At 42.0% G+C, this 22,652-nt stretch overlaps 1 protein-coding gene across 2 annotated transcripts in view; it reads left to right on the top strand.

The window, feature by feature from the left end:
* kiaa0753 (KIAA0753 ortholog) overlaps positions 1–9,299 on the top strand; it is a 72,445-nt gene extending 63,146 nt beyond the window's left edge. For both annotated transcript variants that reach the window (XM_070857154.1, XM_070857153.1), the window contains 2 exons: positions 2,210–2,431; positions 6,464–9,299. In XM_070857154.1, the coding sequence (XP_070713255.1) occupies positions 2,210–2,431; positions 6,464–6,581 (340 nt within the window). In that variant the 3' untranslated portion in view covers positions 6,582–9,299. The remainder of the gene's footprint in view (positions 1–2,209; positions 2,432–6,463) is intronic.
* The last annotated feature ends 13,353 nt before the right edge of the window (positions 9,300–22,652 follow it).

The raw sequence follows: 22,652 nt of genomic DNA, 5'->3' as shown, positions 1-22,652 counted from the left end.
TAACATTGACAGTGGTGCCTTCAATTGCCCAGGCCCTAAGCTCTGGAATTCCATCCCTAAATCTTTCCGCCTCTCTCTCCTTTAAGGCACTCCTCTTTGACCAAGCTTTTGGTCACCTGTCGTAATGGGCTGGATTTTGCTCTCAGCGGCGAACAAACAGCACCATCATTACGATTATACATGCCCACGGACTTTCTATGGGCTTTTGCACTGGAACTTGCAATGATTAGAAAGCCATTTTGGTGTGGCACCCTCTACAGGGGATCTAGGACTGTGTATCAATGTGTATCTACTTATCATTAACGAGCAGCACAGAGTCTGAACCAGGAAGTTTCCGTTAGTAATATAATGTATCTCCAGCACAGAAACTGACTATTTGGCCCAACAGGTCCACGCCAGAGTCAGTAATAATGTGAAGATGCCAGGAGTTGAACACAGGGCCTCACATGCAAAGCATGCACTCTACCCCTGAGCTACATCCTCGACCTAGTGGATTTAATTCAATATCAAATCAGGTACAGAAAACAAAATAAAGAGAGGGATAAAAGATGGCATTAAGAACAAGATAAGATACACAGAAAAAGTATTACAATTTTTATTTACATTTATTTTTAAATCTCCAACAATAATTAAAATCTGAAAGAATGAGGCTCCACTCTTGTAACATTTAATTTTCAGTGCCAGAGTGGCTGTTTGGTAGTAATTAAGATTTATCACACCATTTAAAAAAAAAAATTGCTTACACTGGGATGGACAAGCCCTAACTTTTTCTGGTGAGTTTAATGGGTATATATCACGCAAGTACAGCAACATCACGGTGTTCCATGTATTTTAATGTTGAATCTCTGGGTGAGATACTGGCATAGCGCAGCTTCTGGAGGACCGGTTATCTCGGACAGTGTTTAACTGCCCATGTGCGGTCGCCGGAAGTTGCTGGCCGATTTACACTTTAATAACAGTGAATGCTGATATCCTCACCATTATTTTGACAGCAAAATTCAACCCAATATCTCCTATGTGGCTCGGTGTTAAATTTTGTTTGGTAACGCTCCTGAGAAGGGCCTTGTGTTGTTTCACCAAGTTAAATGTGCTATAGACGCTGTAGACCAAGCTTATGGTCTACAGGGCTGTAGTAATACCCGCCCTCCTATATGGCTCAGAGACGGGACCATATACAACGGACACCTCAAATCACTGGAGAAATACCACCACCACTGTCTCCGCAAGATCCTGAAAATCCCCTGGGAGGATAGACATACCAACGTCTGTGTTCTCGATCAGGCCAACATCCCCAGCATCGAAGTACTGACCACACTCGACCAGCTCCGTTGGGTGGGCCACATTGTCCGCATGCCCGACACAAGACTCCCAAAGCAAGCACTCTACTCTGAACTCCTACACGGCAAGCAATCCCAGGTGGGCAGAGGAAAAGTTTCAAGGACACCCTCAAAGCCTCTTTGATAAGTGCAACATCCCCACCGACACCTGGGAATCCCTGGCCAAATACCGCCCTAAGTGGAGGAAGAGCATCCGGGGTGGCGTTGAGCGCCTCTAGTCTCGTCGCTGAGAGCATGCAGAAAACAAGCGCAGGCAGCGGAAGGAGCGTGCGGCAAACCAGACTCCCCACCCACCCTTTCCTTCAACCACTATTTGTCAGACCTGTGACGGAGATTGTAATTTCCGTATTGGACTGTGCAGTCACCTGAGAACTCACTTTTAGAGTGGAAGCAAGTTTTCCTCGATTTCGAGGGACTGCCTATGATGATGATAAATGCAAGTTGTTATAGAATGAATGCAAACATTTTAAGATAACCAGAGCATAAATCAGTTCTTGCTTTCATATGTGAAGGATCAGGTAAACACAGCTAATACAGGTATAATAAAACAATGCACAGGTTAATAAGCATCTGTAAAGATAAAAAACAAGCTTATCTTTTCAGTTGTAGGCTCTTCATCAGAACTTGAAGCTAAAAAATAAGCAAGCCCTTTAATGAACTGAGCAAAAGTTTCCCCAGGATCCGGGGATGTATTCTTCCAGGTCCTGGCATTGGTGCTCCTTTAGCCTAACTAACTTCTCTTAATGTTCCTTTTTATTGTAATATCACTCGCCTCATTTTTTTCAACTTGGAGGGGCAGCGACGAAAGCATATGTGAACATAATAGAAAGTAAACATGTTATTGCCATAACCGTTATGTTGTTTTAATTTAGCCCTGCTGAGGACTTGGAATGGAGTGGAAAGCCAGAGCCTGCTTCTGTGCTGGAACCTGTGACTCAGAAGTTATCAAGAAAAAAGCGGGGTGGTACTGCACTCTCTCTACCACAAAAAATGGTTCAAAGTATACTTAACTACCGTGAGAGATTTGACCAGCACCTAAAAATGATTTCGCATGAGGCTGTGGGAAACTTTAACCCATGGTTAATTACTGAAAGGTAATTTAGTATGTTACTGCACAAGTAATGCTGACCAGATAGGGTCCTTAGTTTGTTTAGTTTATATTGCTTTTTGTACCAGTATTAGCTTTTAAATATGCCATTATGACTTTGCAAAGTAAATTGAGGTTTTTCCAAGTTTCATCACTACTTCCATTACATTAAGCTACAGCTGTTACTTTCATTTAGTTTATCTGTCATTTATTACTTCACTTAAAAAGTAATTATAAATAGAATACATTTTTTTTTTTAATTAGCTTTCTGGTGTGGGCGATATAACTAGTTTTTAGCAATTGAAAAAGTAAACAATTCAATTCAATCAAATTGGGTCAGAGTTGAAGTGACAAACCATAGGTAGACCAAGATCAGATTTGCAAACAGAATGGAAATGTTCAGCAATGGAAATATCCATTCTGTTTTGGTATTCCCACTGCAAAGAGAACTGTACTGTGAGCAGTGAATACTGTGCCAGAAACCGAAAATGCAGAAAACACAGCAGATCAGTCAGCATGTGTGGAGAGAACAGATGCGTTTATGGTTTGGGTGCAGGCCCTTCTTCAGAACTGTTCAGGCTATGGAATAATAATCATGTGTATCCTGGAGGGAATTGTACCTTTTAGGAAAGGAGAGAAGGGGACAATGTGCTTCATGGTGGATTATTTACAGTATTTTCTGGCTTTGTTTTAAGTTTCCAGCATTTGCGAATATTTTTAATGTGTAGGTAACAAAAATATGGTTATTTTGACACTGCACTTGACTGTTTAGCTACATCTGTGAAGAAGATAATGCAGTTTTATTGGCAAAAGACTCAAAGGAACACAAAACTAACCAAAAATTACATTGTTTTGAGATGCCAAATAAATTATATGTTTATAAATTATATGTAAACAGCTTATCTTTTGTACAGTTATTCAGGATTTGTTTATAATTATGAACATTCAGGAGGTATTAATTGTAGTTACTGTATTTTCTTTGATATTTGCATGTTTAAACGAGAATTTCTATTTCAAAATGGAGATCAGGCTTGAATACTTTTCATATAACTTGCTAAATAGCTACAACTCTTAAATTTAGACAATTACTGCATGGTAGATTTGGTATCTAATGTAAATTTGATTTGTTTTGTATGCAATTAATGTTCATAATGACATTGTCTTTGTGTTGTGTCTTGTCATTCATTCTAAAAATACCCAGCAATATTTTACTGAGTGCCATTTGGATAAATAAATTTGCGCCTCTGCTTCAAGATTCTGTGAAGGTTAATGCATTCCCTTTAATGAAATTAATTTTGTTATAGATCATCTGAAGAAATTATAGATGTTTCTTGTGAAATTAATTAACCAGTGGAAGGATACCATTATGCTTTAGGACCTACTGAAGTTTTTAATTTGAACAAGTTACAGCATTTAATCATTGCAGAACAAAAACAGCAGCAAGAACTACTAATGAAGACCGAGGCTTTGATCTGAATTTGTTAAAGTTTAAAATTGTTCAGTCTTTCAGGAACTTTAAACTCAATAAAAATTTTCATCCGAAGGAATTGGCTTTTGATTAACTGGTCCATAGGGATACAACTAATTAGGTTCTGAAAGATATTGGAGAAATTCACCTTCGGGGAGCGGTAACGGGGCGCTCAGGGGTTACCGACTGGGGGCGACAAATTCACCGACGTCCGTGAACTTCCCTGGCAGTTTTGCACTGACGCTAACACTTGCTGCCTCGCTCTCTTGCCCCCCCCCCCCCCCTCCCGGTAGATCGTGACATCAGCTGGTGCACAGCGCCCTGGATGTGATACTCGCTCCCGCCCCCTGCAGCATCGCCGGGCATTAGCAACGACAGCTGCAGAAGGCATTGTCAGCGATATTTAAAGGCAGTGGTGGTCAGGTAGGGCAAACTTTATTACTCGCATCAGTCTGGTGCCTTCTGATTGCTTTTGACCCCGCGATTTCTCAGGCCGCCACCCTCTTTGAGTGCTTGGGGCTGTTATGTACATAGTGCAGGTCCCATGGCCCCACAGAGAGATCACAAAGATTGATTCAACCCATCATTGGCCCTTCCCTTTTAAGGGAGGGAAGGAGCCGCTAAAGGGACAGCACTGCACTGAACATTGCCCCTCTTGCACACTAAGGGAAGTGGTTAGCACTTGATTTAGCGCACCACTTCCCTCTTGGAACGCTAAAGATGAAGTTCCCGGGAGCAGCAAATCTTTTTCGCCTGGCAATACTTTTGCAACTATTCAAAAGTTATCACCCCAAATGAGACGCTACGCAATTTCTATCCCATTGAACTTTTAAAATTGCAACAAAATTGGAACAGGTCTTATCAAGGCGATACCTTCCTATGAAAGAATTTATATTATAGTACTTAGCTGTTGGAGTTGCCAAATTCAGAGAGATATAGATGATGGAGAGAGAAGGAAAGGCTGGAAAACGTGTGTAAGCATACCTAATATTGCTCTAATAGAAACATTACGCGATATATTTTCTTTCTAGTGCTAATGTGAACCAAAATATGACTGTGGAAATGCGGTTTCCATTTTATACTCCAGTAAATTAGAGATTGAAGGAAAATATGCTCTGTCTTCGTAAGTGCTGTGACTAATATTTTCCCCAATTCAACAATTAAAACTTAAAAATGAAATGTGCACATATACATCTATTTTGGAATGAATCTTAAAAGTGATACATGGGTGTTCTATTTTGGCCAGGATTTAACACTCTGGATGTAACAGTTTTTTTGAAACTGGTAATATATTATCCTAGTGTGCTTGTGTTTTGTTCTACTGAACATTAGGATGCAGATTCACAACGGCAAATTTTCCAGATGTAATTTTCAATCTTGAGTGTGAATGATTCTTCTGGCACGGAAGAGAGGTGAATCAAAACAATTCCCTTGTGTGGCTCTTTTGTAACTTCCGCTGGCTGGTTACAGGGTGATATAGGCAGTTATCTGAAGGGTATCTGACTACCCTATACACCATTGACGGGTGCTTGATGCAGAACAATAACAAATATAGAATACTGTAACTCTTGATTTTAGTCATATGAAAATGTTTTCAAGTTCAAATATCCCATTTGTACAGGTGCTAGCATGATGCAATGCCTTTATGTGCCTTGTGAAATTGTTTAAATTAGAATTAAATAAATATTTGTGGTTTTATGGTAATATAAAAGCAATTCCTAATGCTTGAGTGTTAAAAGATAAGTAATAATAGCAACAGTTCTGCCTGTGAAGAGTTTGTGACATGTTTATGAATGAAAAGCTGCACTTGTTAAGTGGATTTAATGAAAATGTGGTTCCCACATTGAAGTTATAGCCCTGGAGATTATGTAGGTTGGAGTGATTAAATTTCACACACCATGTTTGACAGCACAATATTATCCAATAGACGTCTAGTCCAGTTCAGTAGTTTTCATCTTCACTTTATGCTTTATTTTGTTAAATGACTTGTCAACCTACTATAACATTTATTTAATGCATCTGTTCTTTATATGTAACATTGGGGGAATTTTAATCCCAAAAAGCAAGTGGGTTGGGGTCAGTTGGGAGCTTAAAGTTTAAAAAATCTGAATCCCGATCCCAACCCGTCCACTTTTGTTTTTACTGGGGTCAGGCAGCCAACCTGTTTCCAGGAGGCAGGTTGACACTTTAAATATTACAATGAGGCTGCGCGCCTCATTTTGAAGCTCCATTTAAAATTTAACTCTGGGCGGTCCTCTGGTAATCCGGCAGCTAAAGGAAGGCCTTTCCATTTACCTGCTGGATTCAGCATTCCTGTGAGTGGAATCTCCCCGCTTTCCCCCCCCCCCCCGCCCCCAACCTTCCAATTTCCACCTTGAAGTGATTGGAGAAACACATAAGCAAGAATATTATTGCAGACTCATAAAACTGAAGTAACAAATGTGTTTTAAAATCCAAGGTTACCTGATAATCTCTGATAAGCATGCCAATTATTGTAGCACAGTTAACTTCAATCCCTGTAAGTTCACTGGATAACTTTGCTGATATGTCCTGTTCTTTTCTTTTTCCTAGCTTGGCTGAAGAGCTAATGGAAGATGGTCTAAGTGATGTAGCGGCTGAATTGCAGGATGTATGCGAGGAGTATGCAGAAGCCTTGTTCACTGCTGAGTTTATGCAGCCTACCGAGTAAAACAAACAAAACCGAGCATTCCCCAGTGTCACTGGAAGAGGAATATTGAATGTGTGCTGTGAATTCTTCAAAGAAACCAATAAACTGTCACCTGAAAATATGACGCTGAGCATAACTTGTACATAGTACATGGAATACTCATCACCGTCACTCGTTGAGCTGATTGACAAAAATTGCTCTTCAAACTCAATTTAATGTATAACAATTATTTTATTTTACCTTAGCTTTGTCATAAATTTCAATAATTGAAAGTTGTAGTATTCATTTCTTTTCTTAGGCTTAAATTTCTCAAACTAGACTGTCTAAGTCATGTAGAACCTGTCTACTTCACTCTTTAAATTATATTGTTTTGTATTCCATAACCAATGCTCAAAGTGCATATCTTTCTGTGAAAGACATTCTCCACCATAATTTGAAGGATTCTATATTATGAGTTCTGTGAATAGACCACGTCTCCAATGTAATGTAATAACATGTTAAACTGTTGCCATGAGTACTGAGCACATACTAATCTCTGCATCATGAAGTCCAGGAGATCTAAGTGAATGAATTTTTACTATACTTCAGTTCGGAAATATATTTTTTCTCCTGGACAGTTACAGGTTGAACATGTGCTCATTACTTTTTTACAATTGTATTTAGTAGCAGTTAAGTACCCTGCATATTGACTTTGTGTTTCTAATAGTCTATCAGTCAAGATTTGCGTTGAGGATAATGTAGATTTGATCTCTGATGGCTCCAATAAGCAAACCAGTGCAGCGGAACTACTAGGAATCAGAGTTAAATTGCTTTGTTTCAGTGTTCAGCAGGTAACAGATTCTTGAACTTTAATCTGGAATAATCAATTACCCAGAGAGCAAAGCACTTTTGCAGTCAACATAGGAAGGATTAAACATCAAGTTTCAGGACAGATGCCAGGAAGTATTTCTTTAGGCAGAAGGTAATCAGTAATTGTAATGGATTGTCAGGAAGGTTTGTTGATGCCAAGGCACTGGACTCTTAACAAAAGGCAAGATGCTGTAATGGAAAGATAACAGTGTTGGTATTCTAGAAAAATAAGGTCAAATGTGTCAGAGCATCATCTTTATCCAACTAATCTTATGATCTTAGCAAAACAAAGCACAAATTAGATACAGGCCAAAATGGGTCACTGTTAGTCACTGGCATGTGTCCAAGGATAGCAAGCTTTCTAGCCCTTCTCATCATCATAGGCAGTCCCTCTAAATCAAGGAAGACTTGCTTTCACTCTCAAAATGAGTTCTCGGGTGTCTGTACAGTCAAATGCAGGAATTACAGTCTCTGTCGCAGGTGGGGCAGACAGTGGTTGAAGGAAAGGGTGGGTGGGGAGCCTGGTTTGCCGCACGCTCCTTCGGCTGTCCGCGCTTTATTTCTGCATGTTCTTGGCGACGAGACTTGAGGTGCTCAGTGCCCTTCCAGATGCTCTTCCTCCACTTTGGGTGGTCTTGGGCCAGGGATTCTCAGGTGCCGCTGGTGATGTTGCACTTTATCAAGCAGGCTTTGAGGGTGTCCTTGAAACGTTTCCTCTGCCCACCTGGGGCTCGCTTGCTGTGTCAGAGCTCCGAGTAGAGTGTTTGCTTAGGGAGTCTCGTGTCGGGCATGCAGACGATGTGGCTCGCCCAATGGAGCTGGTCGAGTGTGGTCAGTGCTTCAATGCTGGGGATGTTGGCCTGAGCGAGAGCACTGACATTGGTGCGTCTATCCTCCCAGTGGATTTGCAGGATCTTGCGGAGGCAGCAATGGTTGTACTTCTCCAGTGCTTTGAGATGTCTGATGTATATAGTCCACATCTCTGAGCTATATAGGAGGGAGGGTATCCCTGTCGACCATAAGCTTGGTGCCAGATTTGAGATCCTTCTAATAGTAGCCCTTCTAATGCTTTAATCAAGGACAGATCGGTCAAGTGGTCAGAAACTCTATCAAATTAACCTTTGGGACCAGGACAGGTTAAAGTTCCTGCAGTCCAGTCCCAGTGATGCTTTGCGAACCAGATACAATTCAGAATTAGAACATGCCCCAAAGGGGGTGATTTACATCTTGTTGTTTCCCCATTTGCACTCAAAAGAGGACATTTATTTTTGCAATAGAATGTAGGTATTTTTCATCTCCAGTTGTCTGAAAATAAACTAGCTCCAATCCCACCCATTTTCCACTGCTTTTATGTCCGGTAACATTTTCAGATGTAAATCATGGTGGCCAGAGCTCTTGTCTGAAACAGGTAGAAGCCTCATGAATATGTGTATAGGAATCCAGAGATGATGATGATGTTTAACTCCAAACACCATTTTCCACCCTTAATGCCCGATACTGCTGATGCCTGATCCCACCCACCAACCAAGCGTAGTACATTAGGAGTTGGCCATGTAGTTGCTCTTGGGTAAATCTGTCTACAGCTTTTGGAGACTTTTTTTTGCAATGGATCGTGGATATTTTTCAGCTCCAGTGATTTGTAAGTGCTTGCAGCTGCTGCTGTAGATGCTGAATTGATGTTGTCTGCTGCTCCACAGTATTGCTTCCCACTGTACCACACAAAAAGAGCACCACCGCCCCCCTCCCCCATGTTAAATTGCAATTGCAGGCCCTTGTAAAGCAGCCACGCCACCTCATTTCCCACCGGCAAATTGTCGGACTTTTTGCATGGAGTGTATTTTGCGCTAGCAGCTCGCCTACCACATGTTAATAAAATGCTTACCTGCAAAATCTCTCAGATCCACTGCTGACTTGTCCATTCGTCTACCCATTTACCACTCGCACGTGACAATCACTTGCAAAGCGTATAAGCTACTCGACATAAAGTGTAAGCTGCATAGCTACATAAGAACTGCAGCTACACGAGAACTGATTTAAAGGAATTCATTACATGCAATGTGCTTTGGGATATTTCTAAGAAATGTGATAACATGATATACAAGTTCCTTTCTCAATCTATCAGAAGGAAATTATATAGACTTGGGTTGTTATTACAAATAGAAGCCTTTCAAATGCTGCTAACTCCTACATGCAAGATCAATCTGCTAATATGGAAAATGCCATAAAGTCAGTTTTAGGTATTGACAAATACTGGTGATGCAGTAATTAATTTGCCCTCTAGTTTGCCATTTGTGGCTTGGTGATATAAATGTCAGTTATCATTTGGCAAATAGATGTTGGTATCCCATTTACAATTTTATGGTGAGTTCCTTTTTATTAGCAATGTGGTAGAAACATTAACTAAGCCTAAATCATACATCGCTTCCGGCTTTTCACAGGAACCAGTTTAGTTCAAAGTTTTTTGTTGGTCGTATAAGTACCTTCATCCCGGTTCAGTGACCTGACCGCGGGGGGAAGGAGGACGAAAGAGAATCACCTTCATAATTCCATGCGATAACCAATTACTGTCTTATTTTGCTCTTTTGTTATTGAAAACCTTTATAGAGCGTTTTGTTGAAATGGGTGCGAGTGTGGGGCCACCACTTGCATCTATAAGGAACTTTGCTTATATTGTACCTAAATTTTGCAATGAATTTGTCAACTGGGTAATTAGCAACTGGACGTTGCAGCTCCAAACACATTTGCCTAATTAGTTACGGGAAATGAGTTCTGGGTAAAATGACAATGAATGCATATAAACTGCCGCATATTAAAAACGAAAGATTTTCATAACATCCAAATTGGATTTGAGACCATACAAATGAAAGCATTGAAAATATGTCGAAAATCAACAACACTTTCCAAATGATGACAAAAGCTACGGGCACAAAATATTCAAACAATAAATAATTGACTAAATTGGTTAATGTTATAAATAGGTTAGGTTGGCCAGATAGAAAGAATAATCTCCCCACAAATTAGTGTAAAATAACTGGGAACCCTCAAGATGATTTATGAATGTTAAAGTTGGCATGGCATATACTGTTGAGCATAACTGGACAAGTGAGAGTTCATCTCACTATATTGAAAGGAAGCGAGCACAGCCACACTGAGAAATGCAACAAATTTTTGATGTATAATTGACGCAGTATCATTCTGGCAACAACCCTTTAAAGCTATTGGTTGTATGCTGCTGATCACATCTTAATGCCTGGGTCTGACTGCTCACTTGGCAAAAAACTAAGAGGGAGAAAGTTTGGTTATACAAGTTACAGTTATGGGACAATTTAAAATGAAAGATTGAGCCTGAATTTACGGTCTTAGGCTTCCTGCGGGTGGATGCTTCCGACTGCCAAAAAATCTACGGACCTAGCTGATGGTCCTGGATCCACGGCGACTTGATCTGTTGGGCTGCTATGTGGTTCGCACACGTCCCTGGGATCAAGTGGGCCGGCCCAACAAATGAAAGAAGGGAATCCCCATTCATGCTTATGGGAATTCCGTATGTATGGAATCCCAATAAGCATGAATGGGAATACCCCCCAAAATACATTTACACATCAAACAAATAAAAAAAATGTTTAAAATTAATGAAACGGCCATTTAATTAAATATTTAAAACATGTAATTTTTTGAAAAATAAATGTAAATGTTTTAAATGGGCTAAAAATAACCTTACCTTATTGCACAGGTTTTTAAATGTTTAAATGATTGGAAAAAATATTTTTAAAAGCAGGCCTTACCAGGTATAGGAATTTCCCGAGCATTCGCTGGGCAGGAACTCTCCGACCACGGAGGCCCTTTTCCCGGGTTCGCGTTGGATCTGTCAAGAAGATTCTTGACAGATCGCAAGTTCTGGAACTTGCGTGGCCCCTACAGGCACGTGTGTGCATTGTACACGCCCGTAGTGGCCACAAATTACAGGCCAATGAAAATAGTTAATGGGAAACCTCTTACTGCTATGAAAATAAGCTTTATTTTAATAAACTGTGCTATCTGACTACTGTGGTTCTTTGTATGTGCTTTCCCTGTTTTTTGACAAACGCAATTCCCAATGTGTTTTTAAAAGACTTTCTACAACTTTGGTTTTTTAAAAATGAAGATATAGAAACCAAGTTAATTACAATAGACATCAACTTTTGAGTGGGTTTTTTCAAATGCATTATAAATGACTGAAAATGTAACCCTGTGATCAGTCTATATATGAGCACATAACTTTAATGGTTTTATTTGAGCTATTGTAAATTTATAATCATTTGCTCAGAAATGATAGGTTTGAGATTTATGTATTTTAAAATTGGGTGTATTGAGGTAGAAAATCTTAGCTTTTGATCAAAAGCTAAAATCCAAAATTCACAAGGTACAGCAAAAGTTTACATGCTTTGCCGTCAGTGAACAGGGGTAAATCGCAGCAAATTGGCATGATCTCAGGATTGTTTTTGAACCTTATGTAAATAATGAACTTGAGTAGTCTGTTTTGAATCAATAATTAAGTTTACATATGAGCCCACTGATTCTGCTTACAGAGAAAGCCCAGTTTTACATCAGATACATGGGAGTGTGAGATAGTTAATTGACAAAAGGAAGCCATTATGCTGCCGCATCCATCACCTATTATTTATGTACTTCAGGCAAAGATGAGCTTTCTTGCATATGGTCGGTCAGGCTTTCAGTCCATATATAAAATCTCAACTGAATAACACTGAATTTTTGGGTGAGATTGTTTGTAGCTAATTATAGTAATGCACAGTTTTAAAAGATACCCCTGCAAGTTTGTGTTACTTAATGTTTTCAAATACTTTTTGCAACATTCAATGCCTTGGACATGTAAATGCAATCATAAAATTGGGCATATATTTATAACTATTTAACTGGAAAGTGTTTTGTAAAATGTTTTGTAAAATTAGTTTTTAAAGGATATGTTTGGGATAACTTGAATATTTTGTTTTTGTAGAAAAATACTTTTTATATTTATAAATATTTATGAAAAACATTTTAAATTACGTTCTGGTATTTATTGCAATTTGTTAGAACCTTGGTCCTTTATATGTACTTCAAGACATGCACAATTTTTGTATTTGAAATATTTGAGTACTTTCCAGTAGACCTGTGGTCAAGGAAATTAGTAAAGATTAACAAGTTGTACACGAGTTGTGCATAAGTTGTACAGTTGTAACTGAGTTACCAACATAAATAGTGGAATTTAGAGAAATCCATGGTGAAGCTTTTCTTTAATGTCCTCTCACCTAAAGGTGGGATTCCTTGCTTGGGTAAAGCTCCACAGGACCCAGCCATCCTCTGCCTCACTGAAGTGCCCATTATTCATGTTTGAGCATTGGCTGAACGATGGCAAGCCAGTTAACTGTGATTGGGGGAGAAGGAAGTAGAGCACCACAGCCAAGCCCAATATCGCCCTCACCTGTTATAGTGATCAGAAATTGAAACGCAGGCTGAATTATCCTCTCTAGCCCAGGGGACTACTGCCCTGGCTAAATACGTAAACTCAGCACAAACAGAGTTTCAAACGAGGGACTGTTCTGTTCTGTTTGGCTTGGCTGCTTATTGGTTAAACCAATAAGACAGAGCCACAAAGGAAATATTTATGAGAGGAGCTTTGGATTTTGCTTCTTTCTGCATTGCCCCTGTATTTTAAGATATTGTTTTTAGATTTCAGTATAATATACCATAGCAAATACATAATGTGTACAATTGAGTTGATTAAGTAACCATGCCCAGTTGCTATTGGGGATTACGGGGGGAGAGGGAGTTTATACAGAATTTGTTTTAAAATTAATCAAAATAGGATTACCTCTAGTTTATATTCCCTCAGGCAGAAGCTGCAATTGGCATATGATCCATATTTTCATCCATGTGTTTATTCTCAAGAGTTGTACATGGGAAGCTGCACCTTCCTACAGCTTGCATGTACAGAAGTGTGCAACTCTAGTTCCAGTCTCCTGTAGCCATATAGCGGCGCAGATGGAATTCATCGAGCTTAGGTGGGGTGTGGTGTGCTCAGTGTGAGATCTTGAGTTGTCTTGTCATCCAAATGATATTTTTAAATTGTCAAATCATTTTACGTTAGAATGTTACAAGCAATGCTCCCCATTCTACAGTGAGAACTACTTTCTAACCTCTATCAACACCTTCTGTATCATCATTCTAGACTAGCAGTCCAAGAACCTGAGTTTTATGGATGTCTGGTCAAATGTCATGTCTATTACAGAAGTAATCTCCTAAATAATTTGCCCAGCAGCTTTGTTGTCACTGAGAGTTTCTTTTAGAAATCGATGTTGTCTCTGTAGGGAATAACCCCGGAGAGCTGTAAGGATCAGCTGTGTGGAGAGGACAGAACCTAATATTCAATAATTGCACCTATGGCAGCACATGGTTTATCACTTGTCTTTCTAATTTAATGGAAAATTGCAACTACTTGATAAAATAGGACAGATGATCATAACTATGTCGACTAAGGTGATATTTTTGCCACAAATGCAAACATGATGGTGGATTTTAATAGAATTCTTACTCACAGTGGTGCCAAAGTAATTGAATAGTTAAGAAGAAAAGAGCCCATGCATACTGATTGTGCTGAGGAAGAATTACAGTAGCCATGTCAAAGCAGAGGCAGATTGCACAAAGACGAGTGGCTTAATGCACATTATAGTACAAATTAAAAGCATATATAACATGGAGTTATTCAGGTCCTCATCTAAATAAATAAAAGGTAAATTTCACTATTTGCCAGTTTTATTTTAAGTGAGTGGAAACATGACAGGAAAGATGTGATTGCACTGGAAAGGGTGCAGAGGAGATTTACAAGAATGTTGCCTGGACTGGAGAATTTTGGCTATGAGGAAAGACTAGAGATGCTGGGTCTGTTTTCTTTGGAACAGAGGAGGCTGAGGGGAGGCCTGATTGAGGTGTATAAAATTATGAGCGGCCAGGATAGAGTGGATAGGAAACATAGACAATAGGAGCAGTAGTAGGTCATTTGGTCCTTCGAATCTGTACTGCCATTCAATATGATCATGGCTGATCCTCTATCTCAACACCACATTCCCGCTTTTTCCCCATACCCCTTGATGCCTTTGTTTCTAGAAATCTATCTACCTCCCTCTTAAATATATTCAGTGACTTGGCCTCCACACCCTCTGAGTGAAAAACTTTCTCCTCATCTCAGTCCTAAATTTCCTACCCCGTATCCTGAGACTGTGACCCCTTGTTCTAGACTTCCCAGCCAGGGGAAACATCCTCCCCGCATCCAGTCTATCCAACCCAGTCAGAATTTTATATGGAAGGACCTGGGGACATAGATTTAAAGTAATTGGGGGGAGATTATAAGGGGAAATTTCTTCAGCCAGAGGGTGATGGGTGTCTGGAACTCACTGCCTGAAAGGGTGGTAGAGACAGAAAGCCTCACCACATTAAGTGCATATCCAAGTATTTTTTTTTTTAAAGTGCCGTAACCTATGGCTACGGACCAAGAGCTGGAAAGTGCAATTAGGCTGGATAGCTCTTTGTCGGCCAGCGCGGACACGATGGGCCGAAATGGCCTCCTTCTGTGCTGTAAATTTCTATGATTCTATGAAAGGAAAAGAGTGCTGAAAGATCAAAGACCTGATTCAACTCATTGTAATAAGATTCTGATATTTTTATTTCTTCTATTCCCCCTCCCCTCCAATTTTCTCTCCTTATCTCCAGGTTTGGATCCATGGGTACCTAGGGTTCACATGTGCCAGCCAGCTACCCTCATGTATCTTACCCAGGTGGATATTCTTTGTGTTCTTGTACACTTTCCAGCGGGATCCACTGGATATGTGTGGATGTCGGTGAGGGCAGGTTTTGGCTTGAATGCCATGGAGTCTTCCAGTGAGGCCAGTTGTAGCATCCTACTTCTACCCTGACCGAGACCAGCTAATTACAAGTATTAAATTTGGGGCATCCTTGGCCTCTATTGCTCAGTTGTACATTGGATAGTGTAGATTGAGCTAACCAACATTTTCATGTAAAAGTCTTCAATGTAAAATTAAATTGTCAAGTGAAATATCCTACCTTCTTTACTGCTTTAAAAACTCAATATCCACCATGCCTTCTGTGGTTTTTATTCCCATGAATACAGCAAATGACCTAATTGCAGTTGTATGGAGGTGACAAGTGACACCACAACAGTGCCTAATAGAAACTGCAACAGCCCTGTAATTAGTTTTTCTATCTCAAACATTTTAACTAAAGAAAAATCTTTGATAAAATTATCCTCTTTATTTTTTAAAGCGATTATCTACATGAACATTTTTGTGTCCTTCTGCGCATGCGGACTGGCGGACATGCCCCTTTTTGCGCATGCACACCCCATCCCCCCCATCCCCTTCTGCACATGTGTGCTGGCACCGAGGTCCAGCCGCGCATGCACAGTACCTCACAATGGAGTGCAGCGTGGTCCACGCTTTGTTCAGCTCTGTGGATCAAGGCCCCAGAGAAGCTTGGATCGAAAGCGGAAAAACGGGGGATCGGAGAGAGAGAGAGAGAGAGAGAGAGAGAGAGATGGATGGATGGGAGGGAGGGAGGGAGGGAGAGGGGAGGGTGGAGAGACTGCCCGAGAGAGAGGGGTAGATTGGAGGGAGGGGGGGAGGTGGCGGGGAGTTCGGAGGGAGTGAGAGAGAGAGGGGGAGTTCAGAGGGAGTGTAAGTGTGAGAGAGGGGGAGTTCGGAGGGAGTGAGAGAGAGGGGGGAGTTCGGAGGGAGTGAGAGAGAGGGGGGAGTTCGGAGGGAGTGTGAGAGGGGGGAGTTCGGTGGGAGTTCGGGAGTGAGAGAGAGGGAGTTCAGAGGGAGTGTAAGTGAGAGAGGGAGTGTGAGAGAGGGGGAGTTTGGAGGGAGTGTGAGAGAGGGGGGAGTTCGGAGGGAGTGTGAGAGAGAGGGGGGAGTTCGGAGGGAGTGTGAGAGAGAGAGGGGGGAGTTCGGAGGGAGTGTGAGAGAGAGAGAGGGGGGAGTTCGGAAGGTGTGAGAGAAGGGGGGGGGAGTTCGGAGGGTGTGAGAGAGGGGGGGAGTTCGGAGGGTGTGAGAGGGGGGGGAGTTCGGAGGGTGTGAGAGAGGGTGGGGAGTTCGGAGGGTGTGAGAGAGGGTGGGGAGTTCGGAGGGTGTGAGAGAGGGGGGGGAGTTTGGAGGGTGTGAGGGGAGGGGGATGTTCGGAGGGAGTGAGGGGAGGGGGGAGGTCTGAGTGAGTGAAGGGGGGGATGTTCGGAGGGAGTGGGGGGATGTTCGGAGGGAGTTGGGGGGGATGTTCGGAGGGAGTGAGGGGGGGATGTTCGGAGGGAGTGAGGGGGGGATGTTCGGAGGGAGTGAGGGGGGGATGTTCGGAGGGAGTGAGGGGGGGGATGTTCGGAGGGAGTGGGGGGGGGAATATTCGGAGGGAGTGGGGGGGGAATATTCGGAGGGAGTGGGGGGGGAATATTCGGAGGGAGTGGGAGGGGAATGTTCGGAGGGAGTGAGGGGGGTGTTCGGAGGGAGTGAGGGGGGTGATGTTCGGAGGGAGTGAGGGGGGTGATGTTCGGAGGGAGTGAGGGGGGGTGATGTTCGGAGGGAGTGGGGGGGGATGTTCGGGGGGGGGATGTTCGGAGGGAGTGATGGGGTGGGATGTTCGGAGGGAGTGATGGGGGGGATGTTCGGAGGGAGTGATGGGGGGGGATGTTCGGAGGGAGTGAGGGGGGGAATGTTCGGAGGGAGTGGGGGTGCAGTGTTCGGAGGGAGTGGGGGGGGATGTTCGGAGGGAGTGGGGGTGTGGAGTTCGGAGGGAGTGGGGGGGGGTGTTCGGAGGGAATCTGAGGGACTGGAGAGGCGGTCAGGAACTGGGTGGGGGGAGGGGTTAAAGGGTACAGAGAGCACCGTGGGGATGGCGGAAACGTGATCCAGGTCTAAAGGGGCGATGAGGGTGAGAACATGATCCAGATGGTAAGACTAGACCAATCCAGAAGTCACGACAATCACTATTCAATTCATACCCAATAAACCTGTAACAATCTGTGACCTACACAAAATGCCCCATCTGTGACGGGGGAGGAGATGGTCATGAACTTGTTGGGGGAGAAGGTCATGAATCTGTGAGGGTGGAACTTGGGCAGGAGGAGAAGATCAGGTACATGGTGGGAGGGGCGGTGGGGGAGGAGGTCAGGAAATTGTGCTGGGGGAGGGGAAAGGTCAGGCACTTGGGTGGTGAGGGGTGTGTGTGTGTGTAGGAACTTTGTCGGGTGGGAGAAGGTCTTAACCTGTGAGGATGAGCCCTGTCCCAAATGAGCTCTGTTCTGTCTGGCAGTCAGAATGGCTCGAATTACACCTTGCAAAGAGAAACTGCCGGGTGTGTCTGGTCCCCTTCAAGGATAAATCAGCAATCAGGATTTGTCATCAAGGGAGCCCAAATTCACATGTTCTAATTTTATTGCCCCCTCCCCCTCCCCCTCCCCCTCCCCCTCCTCCAACACCCAGTGCAGGACAAGAGTAGCACCGTTGTTTCCTGTTTTGGGCCATTAATAACCCTGGCATAGGCCTAATGCTGACAAAAGGGGGAGAATGTATGAGCACAACTGAAGGCCTAAGAGCTGCACTGCTGGTGAGCAGCCAGAAGACCCCGTGGCCAAAAGATTATGCTGGGAAAGTAAAATTATAAACATACAAGGTGCCTCCTTGTATCTTCAGGTTGTCCCAGGACATCTGATCTTTTGGTTTGCATGTGTCCCAACATTAGTCCCAGCTGTGAGTTTCTTCAGGTGCCCCTCCACTTGAGTGCCCAATAAGTTGGTGGTAAGGAAAATGGAGGAGAAGGTGGGTGGGCAAACTCCCCTCGCCTCATGTGACTGTGAGGGAGGGCCCTGTGTCTACTACAACTGCAGGCGCCACTGCTTTTCCCTTCCCCTTGGGAAGCCACAAAAATCCTGGAGCTGCGTAACGAAGCAAGGACCTGGCAAAATGGATCTTTACCCTGTTTAAGGATAAAGATCAGAAAAACCAGCAGCAATATTTGAAACTGTATTTTATTCATATATAGCAGGGATTTAGATTGCTTTCTAAGCTGAATGAGTTTGGGTGGCATTGGCTATAAAAAATACAATGTGCTGCCCTGTCATTTATGTCCATATGTAATATCAAACAAAATATTGTTCAATTAGATATTTATCTCTTCTTTCAATTTTGGATGCTTTATCATTCAGTACAGAATTGCTGGCCCGTGCCATTTCTGCCCAAGGAATCAGAGAAAGTACTCTACGCCAGATGTGGTATTGGATTTTTTTTATACCTCAAGTGAGTAATCAATAAGCAATAGGCACATTTTGATTATGATGGAGTGTGTAAATGACACAAAAACTTCTACATCAGTCTACAACCACACTAGTGACATTTTAGTACAGATATAGATGAAGCAATTGTACTGCTGTGATATTTATAGAACAAACAGTAATGCAATATTGCACAAGTGGTGGTGAGTTGCATAGATCATTTTACTGGTGTAAAAGATACCAAATTCAAGAGCAATATAATTGTGTATGAGTAAAGTTTTTTTCTCCTGAGCTATATTTACCAGTAAAACAAGAATTTTTAAAAACGATTTAAAAAAAATTGAAAATAGAGTGCAAAAATAATTGTAGGCTACTGATCCTGTGTCAATGTGCATCGAACGTTGCTGTTCTGGAAAAGGTCTGAACTTCTTGTGGCTTATCAGAACCACAGACTTTCTTTTATTTCGGTCTGTTTTGAGATTGTAATTTTCTGTTAGATGTCTCACTTATCGATTTGGCCTTTTCCCCATTGTTTGCCTTTATAAATTCTCCTCTCTCCATCAATAAACAGATTCTTGCCACTTGGTGGCGGTGTAATTTAATTTCTATATTGAAAGGAGTTCTGTTATTGTGGTACTGCGGTATCTGAAGCAGACAGTTAATGCCTTTCTGCAGACGTGGTAGAGTGTTGTGGAAACAGGTGCTGAAACTATATATACTGTATTCAAATGTACAGTGCTACATCTATGGCAAAAATCATAGGTTTTGAAAGGATGGTGTAATAAATCATGGATGTGTGACCGATTAGAAATAAACCATAACCCATACGCACAATGCTTTTAGAATTATTTTATATCTCCTATTATGAGAGCTCATAAACACAATATAACTGTCTAATGGCACACATCAGACATTGTGACATTGTTTCTCTACTAAGGAGAGAGCCATAAAGATTGTCAGTTACATCTATTGCCATGGTGCATTACAGTATTTTAATGAGTGACTACAAGTGTATCAGAATTGAGGTGTAAATAGAAATGATTAACATACTGTGACAATAACAGAGATGTTATCCTGTTGGATTTCTACATACCCATATGTATTACATTTGCTTTTTGAAATCTAAAATGGATGCTCAGAGACACTTTGTCTATGGTTACACCATATTCAGTCTTTTTTAAAATCTAGATATGACTTGGGTTGTGAATTTTGAATTATTGTGAACTGCGTAGGGGTTTTGTTAGGTGTCATAACCTTGTGTCTGCAAACACTAAAGTGAAGAACCAGCTAAGATTTCAGAGGATGTATAAATGCTTCCTCAGAGCATTCATATTTTAGTCTAGGTAAAATGGTTTCTTAGCGGCTAAATCTTCAAAAAAAACCTGGACCTCATTAATCCTCAAAAAGCACCAGTCCAAGGCTGGCCAGAAGCCCTACTCTGGCTCTTCTAAATGAGGTCAAAGGGGCATGGCTAACCCCTTTGAGCCATTTTCTCCAACTTCTACCCCAAACAGCTACCACTACTAAGTGGTGGTAGGAGCTACGAGAAGATCTCCCTGAGGCGGCTATCATAATGAACAGGCCATTTTTTGTGCAGTTACTGAAGGATGGTATTACCTTGCCTACATATTGATCTCTTTCGTGCATTAGAGGTTCAGTTAGATCTTTTGCTGCACATTTCACTTCTGTTCAAAGTATTGCTTTGCATTGAGGACAGGATTTCCCAATGGGTATCTCTGTATTCTTATGCTATGAATAGCAGGAGGATGGTGACAAGGCAATGATTGGATTGAAGGTTCTTAATGTCAGGCTTCACAGATGATGTCTCTTCCCTCTGTGCTCAAATCCACTCACCATGGTCTATAAACAAAGAGGTTCTTATTAGAATTTTCTGACTCAGAAGGCTGCCTTTTTACCTTGAGGTTATTAGGGAAATTCATCAACTGCTGGCTGAAGACCGACAACCCACGTTTACCACAGAACAGCGTCATCATTGCCATCAATTTCTTTGCATCTGGATCCTCACAGGCAGGACCAGGTGCTCTTTTCCACACTAGGCAGGCAGATGCTCACCATTGCAACAAGAAGATCACTGATGCTCTATTCAGGGTAGCTGCACATTTTACACTTTTCCAATGGAAGCAGACAAACAGAGTCATCCAGTGCTACAGACAAGCAGGGTGTCCATAGATGCAAGGGGTAATTGACAGAATGCTTGTGGCACTCAAAGCTCAATATGACAACCCCAGCAGTTAAGGCTGGTGACTTTAGTAAGGCTTCCACAGACAGAGAGAGAGGGGGAGGGGGGGGGGGCACAACAACAACAACAACTTGTATTTATATAGCACCTTTAACGCAGTAAAATGTCCCAAGTTGCTTCACAAGAGTGTTATAAGACAAAACAAATAAATTTGAACTGCGCCACATAAGAAAAAATTAGAAAAAAAGCTTGGTCAAAGAGAGGTAGGTTTTAAGGAGCGTCTTAAAGGAGGAAAGTGAGGTGGAGAGGTTTAGGGAGGGTGTTCCAGAGCTTAGGGCCAGGTAGCTGAAGGCTTGGCCACCAATGGTTGAGCAGTTATAATTAGGGATGCTCAAGAGGGCAGAATTTGAGGAGTGCAGTACAGGGGGGTGAGGCTGAAGGGGATTATACAGATAGAGAGGGGCAAGGCCATGGAGGGATTTGTAAACCAGGATGAGAATTTTGAAATCAAGGCATGGTTTAACCAGGAGCCAATGTAGGTTAGTGAACACAGGGACTTGGTGCAAGTTAGGACTTCAGCTGCTGAGTTTTGGATGACCTTGGGTTTACGTAGGATAGAGTGTGGGAGACCAGCCAGGAGTGCGTTGGAGTAGTCCAGTCTAAAGGTACAACGAGGCCTATGCCACTACAAGAATTATCATAGAACAAACTATAGGAATTCCCAAGCTCCGGTTTAGGTATCTGGATTAATCTGGTGGAACCCTGCAATTTCTCCAGTGAGTGTCTCAAGAATCATTGCAGATTGCTGCGCTCTGTATAATGTAGCAATGAAGACAGGCTTGTTGCTTCTGAAAGCTGAAGGTAATGATGATCAAGCGGGGTGAAAACATGATAATGACAGCATGAGGAGATGCACAGGAAGTAGAAGATATAGCACAACCAGCAGATAGAGAAAAACAGCACAACCAATAGTCCAGTGCTTTCAATAAATAGAGGTTCATTCACCAATAAAAGTCACTTTATCTGCCAGTTTTCTCCCCAAGCACTCACAAAATATTTCACTGACAAAGACTGCTGCTGACCTTCATAAGACAGAAATCTACATTTCCCCTGCCATTGTCCCAAACCCCAAAACTGAAAAATGCAGAGAAATGAACTCTGGACTCTGCATTGGAAAATTATTTTGCTAGACTATTCATGCTTGATTAGTTATCTGTACAAATCTGGTTCAGCCCTTGATATTGTTTGCCATTTGTTAAATTGAAGATATAGTGCAATTCCCATATGTCATTTACTGCTATCAGTTAGTTGTTAGACAAAATCTCTTGTCTTAAATAGCTGACAACTAAATCAGTTATTGTAGCATTTCTGTTTTACCTGTTCTGGGAAACATAATGCTACCCCACTCCCTATCCAAAACAACAATTGAATTATCATTCCTGGTATTAGGACCCACCAACATACAAACTGGACTGGAGGCAGTGATGCCGAACTCGTCTGTAGTCTGTCAGCAAGTTGCCATGGTGAATGTGGTGAGCACGATGCAACTGGAAGAGCTGGTGTATTTTGAACCTGTTTAAAATGGTTAAGAACTGCAATGTGGTCTGAGAGTTGGGAGAGATGAACCAACCAAAGAGGTAATGCAGGGCAACAACCCACGGAGTGCAAAGCAACAAGTGAAAGCCCTGTACAGTCACAACTGCAAGAGTCTAACTAACATGGGAGAGAGATTTTGTAC

This window comes from Pristiophorus japonicus, chromosome 16, assembly GCF_044704955.1.
Source record: "Pristiophorus japonicus isolate sPriJap1 chromosome 16, sPriJap1.hap1, whole genome shotgun sequence".
NCBI lineage: Eukaryota > Metazoa > Chordata > Chondrichthyes > Pristiophoridae > Pristiophorus > Pristiophorus japonicus.
Note: the sequence above shows the minus strand (reverse complement) of the source record. Positions and strands in the feature narration are given on the sequence as shown.